The 19,477-nt window shown below is 39.7% G+C and overlaps 1 protein-coding gene across 4 annotated transcripts in view; it reads right to left on the reverse strand.

Moving 5' to 3' along the window:
• AVL9 (AVL9 cell migration associated) overlaps positions 1-19,477 on the reverse strand; it is a 63,512-nt gene that overhangs the window by 40,523 nt on the left and 3,512 nt on the right. For 2 of the 4 annotated variants that reach the window (XM_060305438.1, XM_060305439.1), the window contains exons 2-3: positions 4,115-4,235; positions 1,847-1,932 (exon numbers count right to left, since the gene is read on the reverse strand). In XM_060305438.1, the coding sequence (XP_060161421.1) occupies positions 1,847-1,932; positions 4,115-4,235 (207 nt within the window). The remainder of the gene's footprint in view (positions 1-1,846; positions 1,933-4,114; positions 4,236-19,477) is intronic. The other 2 variants (XM_060305440.1, XM_060305441.1) reach the window with 1 other exon arrangement.

A 19,477-nucleotide genomic window follows, 5' to 3' on the forward strand; every position in this document is an offset into this window, starting at 1 on the left:
TCTCAGCTTTGTTCAAAAGGAAAGGAAAGGCTTTCTCCTAGGCTCTAGGGCTCTCTGATATCTGCTTTATCTGTCTGGTTATCATATGAGGTGAGAACAACCTGGAGGAATGGGCAACCCCAATATACTCTGGAGTGGGTCAGACTCAAGAGGTGTTGGAGACACGCAGTATGAAATGCCACTTAAAGGCTGTCTATGTAGAGCATGAGAACTGTTGTTAATGACAACAGCATCAGAGGAATAATTTTACTAGTGGTTATACAATTTACAGGGGATAAGAGGTAGTGAAAGGAACAGATTTCCAAGAAAGGGCAACAGCTCAATTCATCTCATCTAATAAGATGTAAGGTACACGAAGAAATCAAATGCGTAATTATTCGCAGGTTTATCTTTAAACTCAGTTATTCATTTGAACCACAAACATTTACTGGGTGTGTCCTATGTTCCAGGCCCTGCGCATGGAGGGTTATTTCACAGTAGGTAACTACTTTGGGTATGCTGGGATTTATTCGTGCAGTTTACTTTTAAATGCCTGAGGGAAACACACACACACACAGAGCAAATGTGGTAGAACATTAACAACTGTTGAATGTAGATGGTGGGTATACAGGTGTTTATTGTGCAATTCTTTTAATTTATCTGCGTGTTTGAAATGTTTATTATAAAAGCTGAAAGAAAATTTTTAAAGACTTACTAAGTTAATTACCCACCTGAGGAAGCTTTTAAAACTTTGTAATTGCCTAGGATCTACTACCAGAGATTCTACTTCAGTCTGTAGAAGGAAAGGCCTGGCAAGTATACTTAAATTAAAAAAAAAAAGTCTCTTGGGGCTTCCCTGGCTGTCCAGTGGTTGGGACTCCGTGCTTCCACTGCAGGAGGCACAGCTTCGATCCCTGGTCAGGGAACTAAGATCCCGCATGCTGTGGCCAAAAAAAAAAAAAATCTCTTGGCCAAAAAAAAAAAAAAAAAAAGAGTCTCCATGTAGTTCTGGTTAAAAACCATTGTTTTAGAGCAGCGGTTCATAGTCTTGCCTACATATTAGAATCACCTGGGGAACTTTTAATACTCCTGATGCCCAGAACGTTAAATCAGAATCTCTGGAGTTGGGACCTAGTCATCCCAAGTATCTAAAGCTCACCAGGTGATTCCAACAGTGAAGCCGAGGTTGAAAAGTCTCACTACTTCAGAGTATTAATCATTTCATAAGAGGAAAGAGATCTTTACTCAGAAAGGGTATCCCCACCACAAAAAGAACGGTGCTGCACAGAAGCAAACCAGGAAAGGGGAAGCTACCCATCTTGATTTATTTAAATTTATTAATTAGAGATATTATAGTAAGTTAGGCATTAAGCGGGAAGGTAAGTTTAAGAATGATCAAAATCTTAGTTATATATAATTAAGATAACTTGCAAGTAGTTTGCAGCTACTATAAGTACTTTCCATTACTTCTAGAATGTTCCTTAAAAAAAATACAACACTCATTACCATTCCATTTTTTAAAGTTACATACCAAACACTAGAAATAGAAAACTCAAGGACACCATGAAATTGACATACAGTATTTTGAAGACAAATGGATAATTTTGGTATCAATATCTAAAAACAATGTACAAAATATTATACAATACAAATATAATTAGTCGCCAATGTCAACTTAGAAAAACATTCATGTGAATTAAACTGATACTATAGAGAATACAGCTACATGGTTTATAAAACTTTAAAACAGTATCACAGGTACCACATGAAACATAAAGATTATGTATTTCCCCAAATTCTACATCTTAAGTGGCCAACAATTAAACAATTTTTTAGTGTTTTTTGGTGTTATTCATTTTAACTGTACCTTGGCTTCAATTTGTCGATAGCAAGAGATACCATATACAGTGGCTCCATTTCCATTTCTGGGTGGCAAGTGAAAAAACACAGTATCTAAGAGATATACAGAAAAAGGTAAATACCAAAGTGGACTACCCATATTAATAATGAACTTTGACGTTATTATAATGCAGTCACTTAAACAAAAACGATGAAGTAACACATGTCAGACTTATTTCTAGCATCACAACCACTGGTTTCTTAGAATTCCTCTCACTGCCTTCCAGTGTACACGCATGACAAAAAGCCCAAGAGGCTGAATCATAACAGGTCGAATTGAGACTACAATCATTTTTCTCAGAAAATACTTTATTATACAGGATTACTCCAGATAAAAAGAAAGTAAAGAATCATACAGGGAATTCTCTGATGGTCCAGTGGTTAAGACTCTGCACTCTCACTGCTAAGGGCCTGGGTTCTACCCCTGGTCGGGAACTAAGATCCCATAAGCCGTGTGGCCAAAAACAAGAAACAAAAAAAAAGTTTATCCTTAGGGACTTCCTTGGTGGTGCAGTGGTTCAGAAACCACCTACCAATGCAGGGGACACGGGTTTGAGCCCTGGTCCAGGAAGATCCCACATGCCGCGGAGCAACTAAGGCCGTGTGCCACAACTACTGAGCCTGAGCTCTAGAGCCCGTGAGCCATAACTACTGAGCCCACGCGCCTAGAGCCTATGCTCTGCAACAGGAGAAGCCACCGCAATGAGAAGCCCGCACACCGCAACGAAGAGTAGACCCTGCTCGCCGCAACTAGAGAAAGCCCGCATGCAGCAACGAAGACCCAATGCAGCCAAAAACATAAATAAATAAATAAATTTATATATATATAAAAAAAGAATCATACAGACCAAAGGCAACACATAAATTTTGAATAGATCCAAGAAATTCTTGGGACAATTGGGGAAATTTGAACATAGATTAGATATGAGATGGTATTATGGAGTTACTGTTGAATCTCTTAGCTGTGGTAAAAGAATCGAACGTCATCCCAGGGAATGATCTTATTTTTACAAGATGCAGGCTGAAGTATTTAAAGTGTCATGATGTTTGCAATTGACTTTCAAATAGTATAGGCAAAACTGTACACATATATAAAGAAAGTTTGTGGAATATTTACTGTTCTTCCAACTTTTCTGTATGTTTAAAAGCTTTCATGATAAAAAGGTTTAAAAAAGAAGTCTTGTGAGGTTAAAAGTACAGCATTTTAATTTTCTGTTAGAGACTTCCCTGTGGCGCAGTGGTTAAGAATCTACCTGCCAATGCACGGGACACGTGATCGAGTCCTTGTCTGGGAAAATCCCACATGCCGTGGAGCAACTAAAGCTGTGCGCTACGTTTACTGAGCCTGCGCTCCAGAGCCCGTAAGCCACAACTACTGAAGCCCACGCTCTGCAACAAGAGAAGCCAGGGCAACGAGAAGCCCACGCACCGCAACGAAGAGTAGCCCCCTCCCTCTGCAACTAGAAAAAGCCTGTGCACGACAACGAGGACCCAATGCAGCAAAAATAAATAAATATAAATTTTAAAAATTAATTTTATGTTAAACTGCAGAGTAATATTTGCTTCATTTCATACAAAAATTAGTAAATATTAGAAAAATAAGTTGCCAAACCAAGTTTAATCTTGTGTCTCGGTAGAGCCTCTAATACCATGATAAAGTATAGTATATTTATTTCTTCATTAAGCCATTCAAAGCACTCATCTATACGGTGATAGGAGACTCAGTACTAACTTCACAGCATTGCTTTCCTTGAGGGTGTTAACATGCTCCCCATGCATGCAAGCCAACTTTTAAGCAGAGCACTGTGATGGCAGTGCTCCAGAGGTGGAGAAGCAATCCCAGCTGTTTTCAGGTGGGCACTAGAGGACGAAGCTAGAGCTCCAATCAGTCTGCAGCTGGTGCAGGTAAAGCTCCTTAGTTTGTCTCTGAGAGGAGTCTGAAGTTTAAATGCAGAAAGTGCTACCAGTAGCAGATGTCCTAATATGGCTAATTACTTACTTTGGCCGGAGCTCTTGGCAAAGGAGTGGCCAGTGTCCACCAACCATTACCAATATAAGCCTGGCACTTCTCTGCAGATCCTCTAGTATATGACTAACTAGCCATCTCCAAAGAAGCATTTAAATATTTTATGAATAGTCACAATAGGCCAAAGGTCTTTCATTACCAAAGTACTCAGACTCGTGGCAAATTTTTTAAAAAGCCACCTACTGATTGCTCCACTGTCTGTTTACATACCTTCTTGGTAGTTGTGTGCGCCATCTGGTAAGGCAAGGAATGGCAAATACTTCCATTCTTCAGGTAGAGTGTGACTGTCATGTCCATCTCCTGGAATCAGGGGCGGGTAAGAGAATTCAACCTAAAATGGTAAGGAACGTTAGCCAACAGGTTGATGATCAAAGGCAGCATTATATCCTGGCAGACAAAAATGCTTTCAAATTCTGAATGACAGAACTAAGGATAAGCCACACTTCTTGATGCCATTTTCAGCAAACCTATGGTATAGAAGAGGAAAAAGAAAAAGGGAGGAAAGCCACGGAGCAACTAAGCCCGTGTGCCACAACTACTGAGCCCGCGTGCTGCAACTACTGAAGCCCGCGCGCCTAGAGCCCGTGCTCCGCAACAAGAGGAGCCACTGCAATGAGAAGCCCTGCACCACAACGAAGAGTAGCCCCTGCTCGCCACAACTAGAGAAAGTGCATGAGCAGCAATGAAGACCCAACACAGCCATAAATAAATAGATACATAAAGTTTAAGAAAAAAACCCTAGAAAAAAAGAAAGAAAAAATGAGGAAAAAAAATTAGTAAGCCTTTTTCCCCTTTTTTATTTAAAGGAGTTTAACTTTGATGTGCACAAGGGTAGTGGGTAGTGGTGGTGGTGACTGGATTGGAGATGTACATGTGGGAGCTGTTATCAAATAGACGGTAACTGAAGACATGGAGCCCTGAGAAAAACCAATATCCTCCTGAACTGAGTAGGAGAGATCCAACAAAGGAGCCTAAGAAGTTGGGCCAAGTTCTAGATTTGCTTCCCATCAGTTGGCTCCCTTGCTCCCAATACTTGAAGCTTTGAGTCTATGGTTTCGATGGGTTGTTAGGGAGGTGAATGGGCATTAACCACCACTTTAGGTTATTTTTTTCCCAAGACTGAGAAGTGATCAATGAAGTCTCTCTAATACTGTTTGTCTTGTAGAAATAACAAAGTTTTTAGTATAAGCCCACGGTTTCTGGCATTCCCTAGGTTTACTAACATTTTCCCTTTGCTTATGGGGTTTCTTTTGTTGTTATTTCAATGAGACTTTTGGAGAGGAAGGCAGAATTAAATGCTGAGGACTTGGGTTATCATACTGATGTAAGTTCTAAGTGTCTTATGTTTAATTTTCTTTCAAAGTATATTTAAGCAGGAATTTGCACTGCATTAGTAATAAATACACTGAAGTTGGAAAAACATAGGGGTAAGAATCACTTTTAGATTCCATCTTTAATGTGGAAAGACATGATGGCTCATTTCCCCACATCTCAAGGTAATCAAGGTGCCACTAGTCACATGAGAGCCGATTATAAAAGGACTTTAATAATGATTATTTTTAACAGGTGATCTAGTTCTATATTGAAAAGGTTTAAATTTCCCTGCGTCCACCTCCAGAAGCAATCAACATTTCAGTTTGAAAGGATCAGTTACTTAACATCAATTAACTGAAGGCTGGGCATACATAATCTCAAGCTACATTTCACATTTCTCTGTGTCTTCTCTATGATACCACTTTTATATTGGCTAATCTTAAAAGTGTGAGGGAAGGCAAGGTGTGCCACAGAGGGAAAGACATAAATTCAAAGCCGATGCTATGAAGCTGGTAGTTACAGAGCTAAAAAAAATTCCCAACTCAGAATTCTTACTTTAACAAGGGGAAAAAAAAAAAAGAAACAAGAAAATTATTGTATTTTATGTAAACACTAAAGTCCAATATATAACACCTAAGAAGTACTGGTAATTATCACAAAATAATTTCTTTTGGAAAACCACTAACTTTTATGTACAGTATTTATTTTAAAAGTATTTAGTATGGAATAAACATGCTTCTAAATAAATATAAACATAACGGACTCAAATTCTCACAAATACTTCATGAAGTATGTTGCTCTTTAGGATCCAAAAAGTTTGCCAACTAAAACTTATCACTTGCAATCTGCCTCTACAAGGATTAGGTCACTAGCCACTGCAGTCACTGACCTTCAACACACCCTGAAAGGAGTTCAGGGAGGAGATCAGGAATGAGGCACTCTGTGCTCTGGGAAAAACTGGCAGAACGGGCCTTCAGATAGTTAGATCTTTTCAGAAGATTTGAGCCCAATGTCTTGCATCTTCTCATATCTAGAAAAGCACTAAAATCATTAACGGAGACATCTGCTCCTCGTGACTAGCAGCAACCCTCTGTCAAAATGTGTGCCTGATTGCACACATCTCCCTTCACCAACTCACACGTATACTGGGACTTCCATGGTGGTACAGCGGTTAAGAATTTGCCTTCAGGGCTTCCCTGGTGGCGCAGTGGTTAGGAAACTGCCTGCCAATGCAGGGGACACGGGTTCGAGCCCTGGTCCGGAAGGATCCCACATGCCGCAGAGCAACTAAGCCCGTGCGCCACAACTACTGAGCCTGCACTCTGGAGCCCGTGTGCCACAACTGCTGAGGTCTGTGCACCTAGAGCCCATACTCTGCAGGGAGAGGCCACCGCAATGAGAAGCCCGCTCGCCGCAACTAGAGAAAGCCCGTGGGCAGCAACGAGGACCCAACGCAGCCAAAAGTAAAATAAATAAATAAAATAATAATAATAATAGATTTAGGGTATTTCCTTAAAAAAAAGAATCTGCCTTCCAATGCAGGCAATGCAGGTTCGATCCCTGGTTGGGGAACTAAGATCCCACATGTCGAGGGGCAACTAAGCCTGTGTGCCACAACTACTGAGCCCGCACGCCGCAACGAAGACCCAGTGCAGCCATAAATAAACAAACAAACAAAATCTCCATAAAAAAAAAAAATCACAGGTATACTAACCTCTCCTGCTACTTCTTCAGAGCAGTTCCTCAGAGGTTTCTGAGAGGCTATCTCCTGGGCTATAGTCCTCATTTTGCCCCAAATAAAACTTAACTCACAACTCTCACATTGTGTGGTTTTTTTTTTGTATTCATTTGATAAGTTTAATCTAGAAAATTCCAAAATAAAGTAGTATGACAACACTCAACCTCTCATTTAATATTTATTTATTTATTTTGGCTGCGCCAGGTCTTAGTTGCAGCAGGTGGGATCTTCATTGGGGCATGCGGACTTCTTAGTTGCAGCATGTGAACTCTTAGTTGCAGCATGCGTGTGGGATCTAGTTCCTCAATCAGGGCTCAAACCCAGGCCCCCTGCATTGGGAGCGCGGAGTCTTACCCACTGGACCACCAGGGAAGTCCCTCAATCTCTTATTTAAACACGGAAATGCAATTTGAAATAATAAAGTTTTTACTCATATATTGAAAAACATGAAAAAGATTATTCATATTTTGTGTTGACAAGAGTATGGGGCTTGGCTGTGGGACTGTAAATTGGTACAGCAGTTTGGATGACTATTTGGCAGTATTATCAAATCAACAATACACTGACTCAGAAATTTCAGTTTTAGGAATTTATCCCACGAATACACAGATATTCACACAGATAAGTACAAAAATACTCACAGAAACATGACTTATTGAAGGATAAAAATCGGAAACCTAAATATCCATCAGAAGATTGGTCAAATAAATTTTACATCAGTCTATCCAGCTGTAAAAAAGAATCGTAGATTTATAATATATTGATAAAGCAAGATAGGTATCGTATACTATATAGTAGGTAAAATAAGAGCCCTCCAGACATGTCCATCTCCTAATCCCTAGAATCTGTCAATGTTACCTTACAATGCAAAAGGACATTGCACCTAAGATTATCTCCAGATGGGGATTATCCAGGCGGACCCTTGTAATCACAAGGGTCCTTCCTTATAAGAGAGAGGCAGAAGAGACAGTCAGAGATATTTGAAGATGCTATGCTTCAAGATGCTTTGAAGATGGAGGAAGGGACCATGAGCTAAGGAATGCAGGCGACCTCTAGAAGCTGGAAAAGGCAAGAAAACTGATTCTCCCTTAGAGCATCCTGAAGAAACGCAGAGCTGCCAACACCTTGATTTTAGCCTAGTGAAACCCATTTCTGACTTCCAGAACGCTAATAAATTTGTGTTGTTTTAAGTGTGTTGTTTGTGGTAACAGAAGCAATAGAAAATTAATACATACTGTTAAATTTAAAAAGCAAGCAGGATATCAGTAAATATAGTATATAATCCTACTTATACTGTGATTCCATTTATGCTAACAATTATACATCTTTGTAAATGGATTAAAAAACATGCTTGAAAAAACCTTTAATAGAGATTTTATCTCTGGAGAGGTGAAAAGAGTTGGGGATTGGAGCTAAAGGAATATTCCTGTTAATTTTTTTCCATCTTTTTTTTTTTAATTTCAAACTTACAGAAAATTTGAAAGAATTCAAAAATCTTGTAACTTTCATCTACATTCACAAACTGCTAATTTTTTGGCCATATGTGCTTTGTGTTGCACGTGTATACAAATACTTTCTAAACCATTTGACAATAAGTTGAAGATATTATCATTTACTTTTAAATTGGTATTTATTTTTAAATGACTGCTTTTTAAAAATTAATTAATTAATTAATTTACTTTTGGCTGTGCTGGGTCTTCGTTGCTGTGCGCGGGCTTTCTCTAGCTGTGGTGAGCAGAGGCTACTCTTCCTTGCTGTGCACGGGCTTCAGTAGTTGTGGTGGCTTAGTTGCTCTGCAGCATGTGGGATCTTCCCAGACCAGGAATCGAACCTGTGTCCCCTGCACTGGCAGATGGATTCTTAACCACTGTGCCACCAGGGAAGTCCCTAAATGATTGCTTAAAAAAAAAATTTTTTTTTGACATGGACAATTTTTAAAGTCTTTATTGAATTTGTTACAATATTGCTTCTGTTTTATGTTTTGGTCATTTGGCCGCGAGGCATGTGGGATCTTAGCTCGGACCAGGGATGGAGCCAATCCGCAGCCCCTGCGAAATCTTAACCACTGGACTGCCAGGGAAGTCCCTAAATGACTGCTTTTAGAATAATTTTAAAAAAAAGCAAATGATAACCACAAGCAGTTCCTAACTTCTGAAGGAAGTATTTCCATCCTATCCTTTTGGAGGCAAAAGGACATGGAGAGATCTATTTCCTTTTCGGAAGATTTAGTTATCAAATTACCAAAGGCCAGAGTCTAATATCTGATGCTATGTTATGTTCAATATATGATCCTGATTCTATTAAAGGAAGATCTGTTTTGAGTGACTCTAGTTTGAACTTAAAATGCAATCAACTCATAAAATTGTTATAAATATAAGTGTAGATACTACATATGTTTGAAGAATTCCATTGGGTAAAATAAGGCGGCTTTAGACTGACTTGCATCCAGAATACTTGTAACATTGATTCTTCAGGAAAATGTATTCAGAATTTCAAACAGCTAACTTTTTTGTGACACAACCTTTTCATAAATTGTATACTGCCTATATTGTGTTGGCAACTTTCTAGAATTCTTCTGCTAGTTTATTTGTTACAAACAAATCCTTGCATTTGGAGACAGCTAAACTTGCTAATCAAATTTACAAAAGTCCACACAAACTCCTTTCTGCGTCTACACACATACAACAGTTTCTATGGCTATATGGTGTTGTTTCATTATTTAATCAATCCTTTATTGTTGAACATTTTAAGTTTTTTTAAATTATTATAAGCTATTCGGTACAGTTAAATGTGATGTAATAAAAAAAAAAAAAGATTTTTATTCGGTCTTTGTCCCTGGTCCTGACCCAAAGCTCCTAAAACCCTTGGAATTTCCTAAGAGATAGGAGCAGCCTTTGTTATTCATAAGAAGATGCTTTCAACCATACCTAGGTTCATGCTAATGAGGGGACTCTCGGTGGGCATGGGCTAAATGGCTCCAGGATGGGGCCTGGTCACCAGAACCATCAAGCCTTGATTTGAAGCTAGGAACTTTCAGCGCCACCCCTAAACCTCTGGGGAGGGGAGAGGGGCTAGAGATTGCGTTCAATCACCAATGGCTAATGATTTAATACGTTATGCTTATGTAATAAAACCTCCATAAAATCCCCAAATGATGAGGTTCAGAGAGCTTCCCAGTTGGTAAAGACACTGAGGTGCTGGGAGGATGCTGTGTCCAGGGACGGCATGGAAGTTGCATATCCCTTCCCACATACTTTTTGTCCTATGAATCTCTTCCATTTGGCTATTCCAGAGTAGTAGCCTTTAATAAACCAGTAAAGGCAAGCAGTGTTTTCCTGAGTTTTACGAGTTGTTCTAGGAAATTTTAGAACCTGAGGGGTAGACACGTAGCGTAGAACAGAACTGAATTGTAGGATATCCGGTCAGTGTGTGGGGAAAAACAAAATAACAATGAATCTGTTATCTCCCAATTAATGGGATTTATAAACCTTAAGTTGTACATTCTTCATATTTTGAATACAGACTCAACACTCTATATGCCCCTTTTCAATACGTCCAAAATAATCCAGACAGACACACAATTCACGGCACATAGGTTTAAGAGGAATTCTCTTGGAGGTTACCTGAGAGTCTTACATAATAGTTGAATCAAAACGCAATTTAAACAATAATGCCAATAAAACTAAGCAGTACCACAGAAAGTAAAGGTAGGTATAGTAGGCTGCCTCACTGTCCAACTCTACGGGAAACCACCAACACTGCAGTTTACAAGAAGGGCTCTCTCTCCCTGCGGCTGTGCTGTGCAGGGTCTGCATACTGTACAGGATAGCCCTCAGTATATATGAAAAATCACTGACAAAACCCAAAGTAAACCTTCAGAGATAAGCAACATTTAGAATGATGATCATCCAGTAAGGTTACTATTTTACCGTGAAAGTTCACAGCCCCAAATCTTAGTTAAATTTGGGGAGCAAAGATGGTATCTGGGAGGGCATTAGCACAGACAATATATAACAGATACATCAAATGTTCCCCTATGACTAACTCACACAAATTTTAAGCAGCTCTCTCTCTCTTTTTTTTTTTTTGCGGTACGCGGGCCTCTCACTGTTGTGGCCTCTCCCGTTGCGGAGCACAGGCTCCGGACGTGCAGGCTCAGCGCCACGGCTCACGGGCCCAGCCGCTCCGCGGCATGTGGGATCTTCCCGGACCGGGGCACGAACCTGTGTCTCCTACATCGGCAGGCGGACTCTCAACCACTGTGCCACCAGGGAAGCCCTAAGTAGCTCTCTTTTTATGTCAACCAACACTCATATGGTAAAATCTATTTTGATCTCAATTAGTAGTAATAATTTACATAACTACAAAAGAAGATAAGAGGAGGGAAAAAGAAGACAATGGCTGATTGCTAAGAAGGGAAAGCGGAATAAAGATGCTCTTATCACAAGGAATAAAAGGCAATTTTCCATAATGCTAAATGAACTATGTAAGAAATGGTGACACATATATATATATATATATTTTTTTTTTTTTTTTTAATTTTTGGCTGCTTTGGGTCTTCGTTGCTGTGCATCAGCTTCCTCTAGTTGTGGAGAGCAGGGGCTACTCCTTGTTGTGGTGTGCAGGCTTCTCAGTGTGGTGGCTTCTCTTGTTGCAGAGCACGGGCTCTCGGTGCGTGGACTTCAGTAGTTGTGGCTCTTGGGCTTAGGTGCTCTGCGGCCTGTGGGATCTTCCCAGACTAGGGCTTGAACCCGTGTCCCCTGCATTGGCAGGTGGACTCCCAACCACTGCGCCACTAGGTAAGTCCTGTGACGTATGTTTATCCTCCAGGAATGGTAAAAATTACAACCCCTTTCCACAGTTCACAAGTCAAACTGGGGTGCTCTAATCAGATTCCATCTACTTTGTCTTCAGAAGCAAAAGACTGAAAAAACAACAATGAAAAACTACAAAAACAAAACAATTAACATAGTGTCCTGGTGTGGACTTTGGGTACTTCAAAAATATCCTTTGTTCACTAACAATCTACTCCACTGTCAAGAGAACCATAAAAGCCACAATGCTAAACAGCACACAAATTAAACACATCCTTGGACCCCACAGAGATGGCTACAACAGGGCTTACTAAGGGAAGGAGAGGGCTTCCTGAAATTCTGAAGCAACTGCTCCACCTCTCCGCTCCCTTCCTAAGTACCTCAGGGATTTTACCTCCTTTATCAGAAGCACAGGGTACTTGTTTTCTTAACAGTCAAAACATTTTAGGCACCAAGGCTCTGTCATGATGTTTTTCAATTTAAATGAAACTTTGGACGTAGAAGACACATCTTCTCTGAGCTATATTTTCCCTCACAAATTTCTTGACGATTCAATACTAGAAAAGAAATGGCACTCTTCCTCATTAGTCTCTTACAAAGTTGGCAGAGCTGAAATTACAAAGAGATATTAGGAATACTGTATATAAAGTTCCTCTAATACAGGAGAGCTAGGAAGAGGATTTATAAAAAACATAGGGTAGAATGATGAAGACTGGTCTTCTGGATGAGATGATATAAATAGAACATTATTTATCCCTAGGCTATTGAGAATATATACAAAGATGATTATCAAACCTACAAAAATTATTTTCTTGCCGGAAAAAAAAATTAGAAACTTCCTAACAAATGATTTAAATCAATTTGTTTTAGGGACTTCCCTGGTGGTCCAGTGGGTTCCCAATACAGGGGGCCCAGGTTCGATCCCTGGTTGGGGAACTAGATCCCACACGCATGCCGCAACTAAGAGTTCGCATGCTGCAACTAAGGAGTCCACATGCCACAACTAAGACCCAGCACACCCAAAAAGAATCAATTTGTTTTAATGAACTATACCCTAGCAATCTTTTACACATTTATCTATCTATCTATCTATCTATCTATTTATTTATTTATTTATTGCGGTACTCGGGCCTCTCACTGTTGTAGCCTCTCCTGTTGCGAAGCACGGGCTCCGGACACGCAGGCTCAGCGGCCATGGCTCATGGGCCTAGCCGCTCCGCAGCATGTGGGATATTCCCGAACCGGGGCACGAACCCGTGTCCCCTGCATCGGCAGACAGACTCTCAACCACTGCACCACCAGGTAAGCCCCATCAATTTATTTTTAATGTATTTATTTTTGGCTGCGTTGGGTCTTCATTGCTGCACGCAGGCTTTCTCTAGTTGTGGTGAGCGGGGGCTACTCTTCGTTGTGATGCACGGTCTTCTCATTGTGGTGGCTTCTCTTGCTGTGGAGCACGGGCTCTAGGCGAGTGGGCTTCAGTAGTTGTGGCTCACGGGCTTAGTCGCTCTGCAGCATGTGGGATCTCCCCGGACCAGGGCTCGAACCCGTGTCCCCTGCGTTGGCAGATGGATTCTTAACCACTGTGCCACCAGGGAAATCCCACACATCAATTTATTTTTAATATTTCAATATTGAACTTTTACATGGCAAAAAAGATTCCAATTTCTGGGCATGCACCACACCCACAAAATAGAATCTAACAAATTACTAATATCACCTGTGAAAGCCATGGGGGCAGGAACAGGTTTCATTAACAACCCTGCAGTGATTTCCTCATATATTAATATATAGCTAGCATACCCTGTGATGAGTTGGATGAAGAAAACACAACTGCAGAGGGCCATATTTCAAATCTAACTGGACACCCAAACATAGTTTATTCTGAAGTCAGACTTCTGACAATTTAATTACCTAGAACACTGCCAACTAGGAACAAGTAAGAAAAGCATCTATCGGCCTAACCCGCTGTCATGCAGCCCTGGATAATACACTAAGGAGAAGTCTTTAGGTCTTCTTTCAAAACCCATGACTGAGTCATTTTATTTCATACACATTTAGTAGATGTGCCCTCCCAGTCCACTGAAGAAAAGAAGCAACATATGAGAAAGCAGGGAGGGGAAGCTGAAAACTACAACATTATGTTTCTGGTCAACACTGAGAAGTAACTGCTCACTGCTCCGTCATCTCCCTCTCTCTGTCTGGCTATCAAAAGCCCAGCTGAGTCAGAGGCATGTGCAAATCACTCTATGTTAAAATAAACCGATAATGCCATAGTACAACGAGTGACATTTGTTATGAAGGCAGAATCATCCAAACTAACTTAAACTGTGTTCAGTATATGCTGCTACAAAATCTATTTAAACAAGATCCCCAGTTAAAAAAAAAAGAACGAAAAGAAAAGATGACTTAGTCTCCACACTTAGAAAAATGGTGCAAAGTCACAAGGATGTTCTTTGCTGTACTATTCAAAATAGCAAAAAATTGGAATGCCACCTAAGTGTCTAAAAAGGAGACCAGTTAAATAAAGATTTCTACAAAATACTATTTAGCTACTTTAAAAATGCTATAATTCAATACTTATCAAAATGGAAGGTATTAATGGTAAAATATTACATAAAAAGGCAGGTCCTAAAATTTGTTTACAGTATGATACATTTTTGGAAAAAGTTATATATATTCATAAAAAATATTCCTCCAGGAATATTCAAGGCAGGTTTCTCTAGGATAAGGATTTTAAGCGCTAGTTTTCTCTTTTTTTTTCCTCTCTATATTTTCTGACTTTCTACCACAGTGAGTACATATTACTTCTGAAAAGAAATGTCATTTTTTGGGACTTCCCTGGTGGTGCAGTGGTTAAGAATCCACCTGCCAATGCAGGGGACACAGGTTTGAGCCCTGCTCCAGGAAGATCCCACATGCCGCAGAGCAACTAAGCCAGCAAGCCACAACTACTGAGCCCGCTTGCCACAACTACTGAAGCCCGCGCACCTAGAGCCTGTGCTCCACAACAAGAGAAGCCACCACAATGAGAAGCCCGTGCACCGCAATGAAGAGTAGCCCTGCTAGCCGCAACTAGAGAAAGCCCGTGCACAGCAATGAAGAACCAACGCAGCCAAAAATAAATTTATGGTTTTGAAGTCATTTTATAAAACAGCTGAAATATGATTTTAAAAATTGTCAGAAATATCAATTTAAATAACATCTTCTAAAAATACCCTAGGGAGAAACTGAGTTTTTAACCTGGTGGCATCTTTTTCTTTTGGCCGCACTGCATGGTATGCAGGATCTTAGTTCACCATCGTGCCCCTTGCAGTGGAAGGGGGAGTCCTAACCACTGGACTGCCAGGGAATTCCCTCTGATGGCACTGTAACCAAAGAATATAATAGGACCAGTCTTTCTCAAAATTATTAGGTAAGTAGGTCTTCATCTTTCTCTTGTAGTGCCCATCCATGATAGACCAGGGCCCTTCTGCAGTCTCCCCTTGTCTAGCAAAATCCATGCTCAGCAAAGGATCTGCACCACAATGATAACAAGGAGAAGGCTACCCATGATATGTATTTTACTGGGGATCAAAGACTTAAGGCAAAGAAAGAAATTTATGCCTGCTGTATAAAAAAATAAAATTAAAAGAAAAGAAATTTATGTACTGTTAGGCACTTTCTAGCTACCTGGGGAGAATTATGAGGACAAAAGAAGCTTCCTGAAATTTCTAAATTTCCATTACACAGGTTGACCTCCCACCCTGTTTAGCTGTGATGCCAAGGCCTAAAGGAAAACTATTCCACCGCTATTGTGTTAATGTTGCAGCCCTGCAAAGTCAGAGATTTTCATCATTTCAGCATAGAAGAAGCATGGCTAAAATCAGCAAAAAACCTCCACCCAAATATAAAAGTGCTATGGAGGGCCAGAAAATGCAATCTTCTTTCACGAGTTTTTCCGCATAGCTAAAAAAAAAAAAAATCCTTAGATGTTCCCATAACCAGCCCACTCAGACTTTTATTCTTCCCTAACCTCTAATTCTCCAAAAATTTGTTTTTTCTGTTCCAAAGACCTACTTATTCCAACAAGAATCACAAACAATACCTCCCCAATATTTCATTATTGTCACCACAAGATTCCATCAATAGCAGGTGCATAAACTTTGTATCTGTCAGCCAGCCTACTGTCACCAAAACCTGAAGGGGTCAGGGCTTGACACTATCACCCTAACATAAACCAACCATCCCCTCAAATTTCCTCAACCCATTCCTGAATTTACCGTGCTACATCCTGCTACTCATGGAGATTTCCCCATCACCAGCCCACTCAGACCAAAAGGAAAATATACTGTTCTCTTCATTGCTTCTAGTTGCTTTATTCATTGTTGTTTAACTACTCATGTAAACATGAGTTCTAGTGCTTCAATGATTCTACTTTTGAAAGAACTACAGTCTGGTAAAACCAGTTTATCCAAGAATTAAAACTGCTAGTTATGTTTACAAAACCATGAATTCTATCAGAATAGTGGTCAAAATTCAAGTAATAATTCCAACTTTTTATGATATCACTTTGGAAAATAACTATTCCCTATTAATTTGAGTGTTTTAAAAAGTTCCACTCTACGAAAGAACCAAAAAGTTTGATATACATTGATTATACTATTTTGCCAAACATTATGCAAATCTAACAAACAGTTTATATATTTACGTCCACAAAGCAAATAAGGAACAAGCAAAACTCTGGGACACACAATCTGTAACAAGCAAACTACTATATAGAAGATGTCCATAAATTACCTCATGTCAATGAGTCTAATTGCAGGTGAATAAGAAGGAAGAAGAATTCTTTGCTAAGTGCTAAATTTTTAAAAATTTCAGGGAAAGAGTTGGAATGGATAAATATTTCAAAACCGTTTGAATTGTCATGGTAGTACTTTAGCTACCATGACACTATCACCCTAACATAAACCAACCGTCCTTAAAATGTTCTAAATGTTAAGTAGATCAATAAACTAGAATAATGACCACTAGAAATTAACATGGTATCTATAGAAGAATTCATTCTCATGAATTACCCAAATAAAAATGAAAAAATAATCAAATGATAAACAGATGTTCATTTTAATTTAAATGAAGGCATTTTTCATTTAAAATACATCTGGGGCTTCCCTGGTGGCGCAGTGGTTGAGAGTTCGCCAGCCGATGCAGGGGACGCGGGTTCGTGCCCGGGTCCGGGAAGATCCCACATGCCGCGGAGCGGCTGGGCCCGTGAGCCATGGCCGCTGAACCTGCGCGTCCGGAGCCTGTGCTCCGCAACGGGAGAGGCCACAACGGTGAGAGGCCTGCGTACCGCAAAAATAAATAAAAATAAATAAATAAAATAAAATAAAATAAAATACATCTGAAGGCCTCAAAGGTAGAAAAAAATAGGAAACAAAGTGAAGGAATCAACATCTACATGCCTAGTTTGAGGATCTTCAACATAGATGGCTTTCATCTTGCCCATGTAAACCGACCTCTTTATCACAGCACTGTAGAGCACCTTTATAACAGAAGAGTCTACAAAGATTTAGTACATTCCCCTAAATAATCATGTTCAACCCAGCACACTGCTGAAAGGAGTTACTTTTTTTTTTAAAGAAATATATTGGTTTTAAAAAAAATAAATTAATTAATTTATCTTTTTATTTTTGGCTGCGTTGGGTCTTCGTTGCTGCGTGTGGGCTTTCTCTAGTTGTGGCGAGCGAGGGTTACTCTTCGTTGCGGTGTGCGGGCCTCTCATTGCGGTGGCTTCTCTTGTTGTGGAGCACGGGCTCTAGGAGCACGGGGTTCAGTAGTTGTGGCATGTGGGCTCTAGGGCACAGGTTCAGTAAATGTGGCACACAGGCTTAGTTGCTCTGTGGCATGAGGGATCTTCCTCGACCAGGGCTCAAACCCGTGTCCCCTGCACTGGCAGGCGGATTCTTAACCACTGCGCCAGCAGGAAAATCCCAGGAATTACTTTTTTAAGCAAAGGTTTTACTTCGGCTCACTTGAATCTAAATATTACAAAGTACAACCAAGTATGGGAATCTTCTCTATGAATAATCTCAGTGTGTGGAATGAACTGGTGATCAACATGACCTGCTGCATTTTGAGTACTTGGAAGAGCAGTCTAACAAAGCACCCTCAAACCACCTAAAACAATCTGAAGTCAGTTACAATTCAATGAGCCATATACTTTTAATCCTTTACACCTGGAAGTAAAATCTTAATGGTGGAGAAGGGAGCTGATTAATCCATCCTGAGGGAAACCTTACATAATTAGAAAGTCTGAAACACCTGATACACTACTGATTAACAAAGAATGGCAGTCTCTAGAACAGTCCTTCTGCCTAAGACTTGATGCATGTACTTTACAGAACATCAAATATATTTGGATTTTGAAGGGTTAAGAAAGCAGAGTTGGACACATGCACCACAATGTCCACTGCACTATGTACAATAGCCAGGACATGGAAGCAACCTAAATGTCTATCAACAGAGGAATGGATAAAGAAGATGTGGCACATATATACAATGGAATATTACTCAGCCATAAAAAAGAACGAAATAGTCCCACTTGCCACAACATGGATGGACCTAGAAATTGTCATACTGAGTGAAGTAAGTCAAAGACAAATACCTTATGATATCACTTATATGTGGAATCTAAAAAAATGGTACAAATGAACTTATTTACAAAACAGAAATAGTCACAGATGTAGAAAACAAACTTAGTTACCGGGGGGAAAGCGTGAGGCAGTGAGTGGGGGGTGGTGGTGGATAGACTGGGAGACTGGGATTGACATATACACAATACTATATTAAAAAAAGAGGACCTACTGTATAGCACGGGGAACTGTACTCAATACTCTGTAATGGCCTATATGGGAAAAGAATCTAAAAAAGTGGATATATGTAAATGTATAACTGATTCACTCTGTTGTACACCTGAAACTAACACAACACTGTAAATCAACTATACTCCAATAAAAATTAAAAAAAAAAAGAGTTGTAGGTCATCCAAAATCATTTGCAGAAGTTAAGAACATCCTTTAAGAACTAATACGACATATACTGGAATTTTTAGTACACTTTGATATTTTAGAAAAACTAAGACAAAAAAGGGAGAAAGTAGGGCAACCAAAAATGAGAAATGTAGATGAACAAACTATTTACCCATCTTTTCCTGTACTAGTATACATTAACTGAACATCCTATTCCAGCTGGATGAACTTCCATGAATTTATATAAATTATGTCTCCAGCAAAAGTTTGTTTTTCACTGCATTGACGTGTCAATTTTATCGATCAACTCAGTGTGAGAGCCTTTCATTCATTTGCTCTGTTGGCTGAGTGGAGTGGCTATGTTAGCAGACCCCTGACACAACCTGACTACCACCATAGAGGGTTTCAAAGTTTTTTCAGATTATCAACTCACCAACCTTAACTCTCTTTAGAGTCGAGAAATCAGTGTCATCTCTCCAGCTAACCTCCATTAGAGGAGTAACAGAAACCAGATTACTAGTAAGCCAAAATGTTTCTCTGAGAAATAGTAATAGTTCTACTAAAATTCTAAGTGTTTGAGTCTTGCAAAAGCTACAGAATACACACTAGTTCTATCTAAAAATCACCTACATTTTGACTTTGACAAATTCTAACAAATTCTTGTTTGATTTGCAAAACCAGGTTCTTAGCTCTTCAT

Source organism: Globicephala melas, chromosome 9 (assembly GCF_963455315.2).
Source record: "Globicephala melas chromosome 9, mGloMel1.2, whole genome shotgun sequence".
In the NCBI taxonomy this organism is placed as follows: Eukaryota; Metazoa; Chordata; class Mammalia; order Artiodactyla; family Delphinidae; genus Globicephala; species Globicephala melas.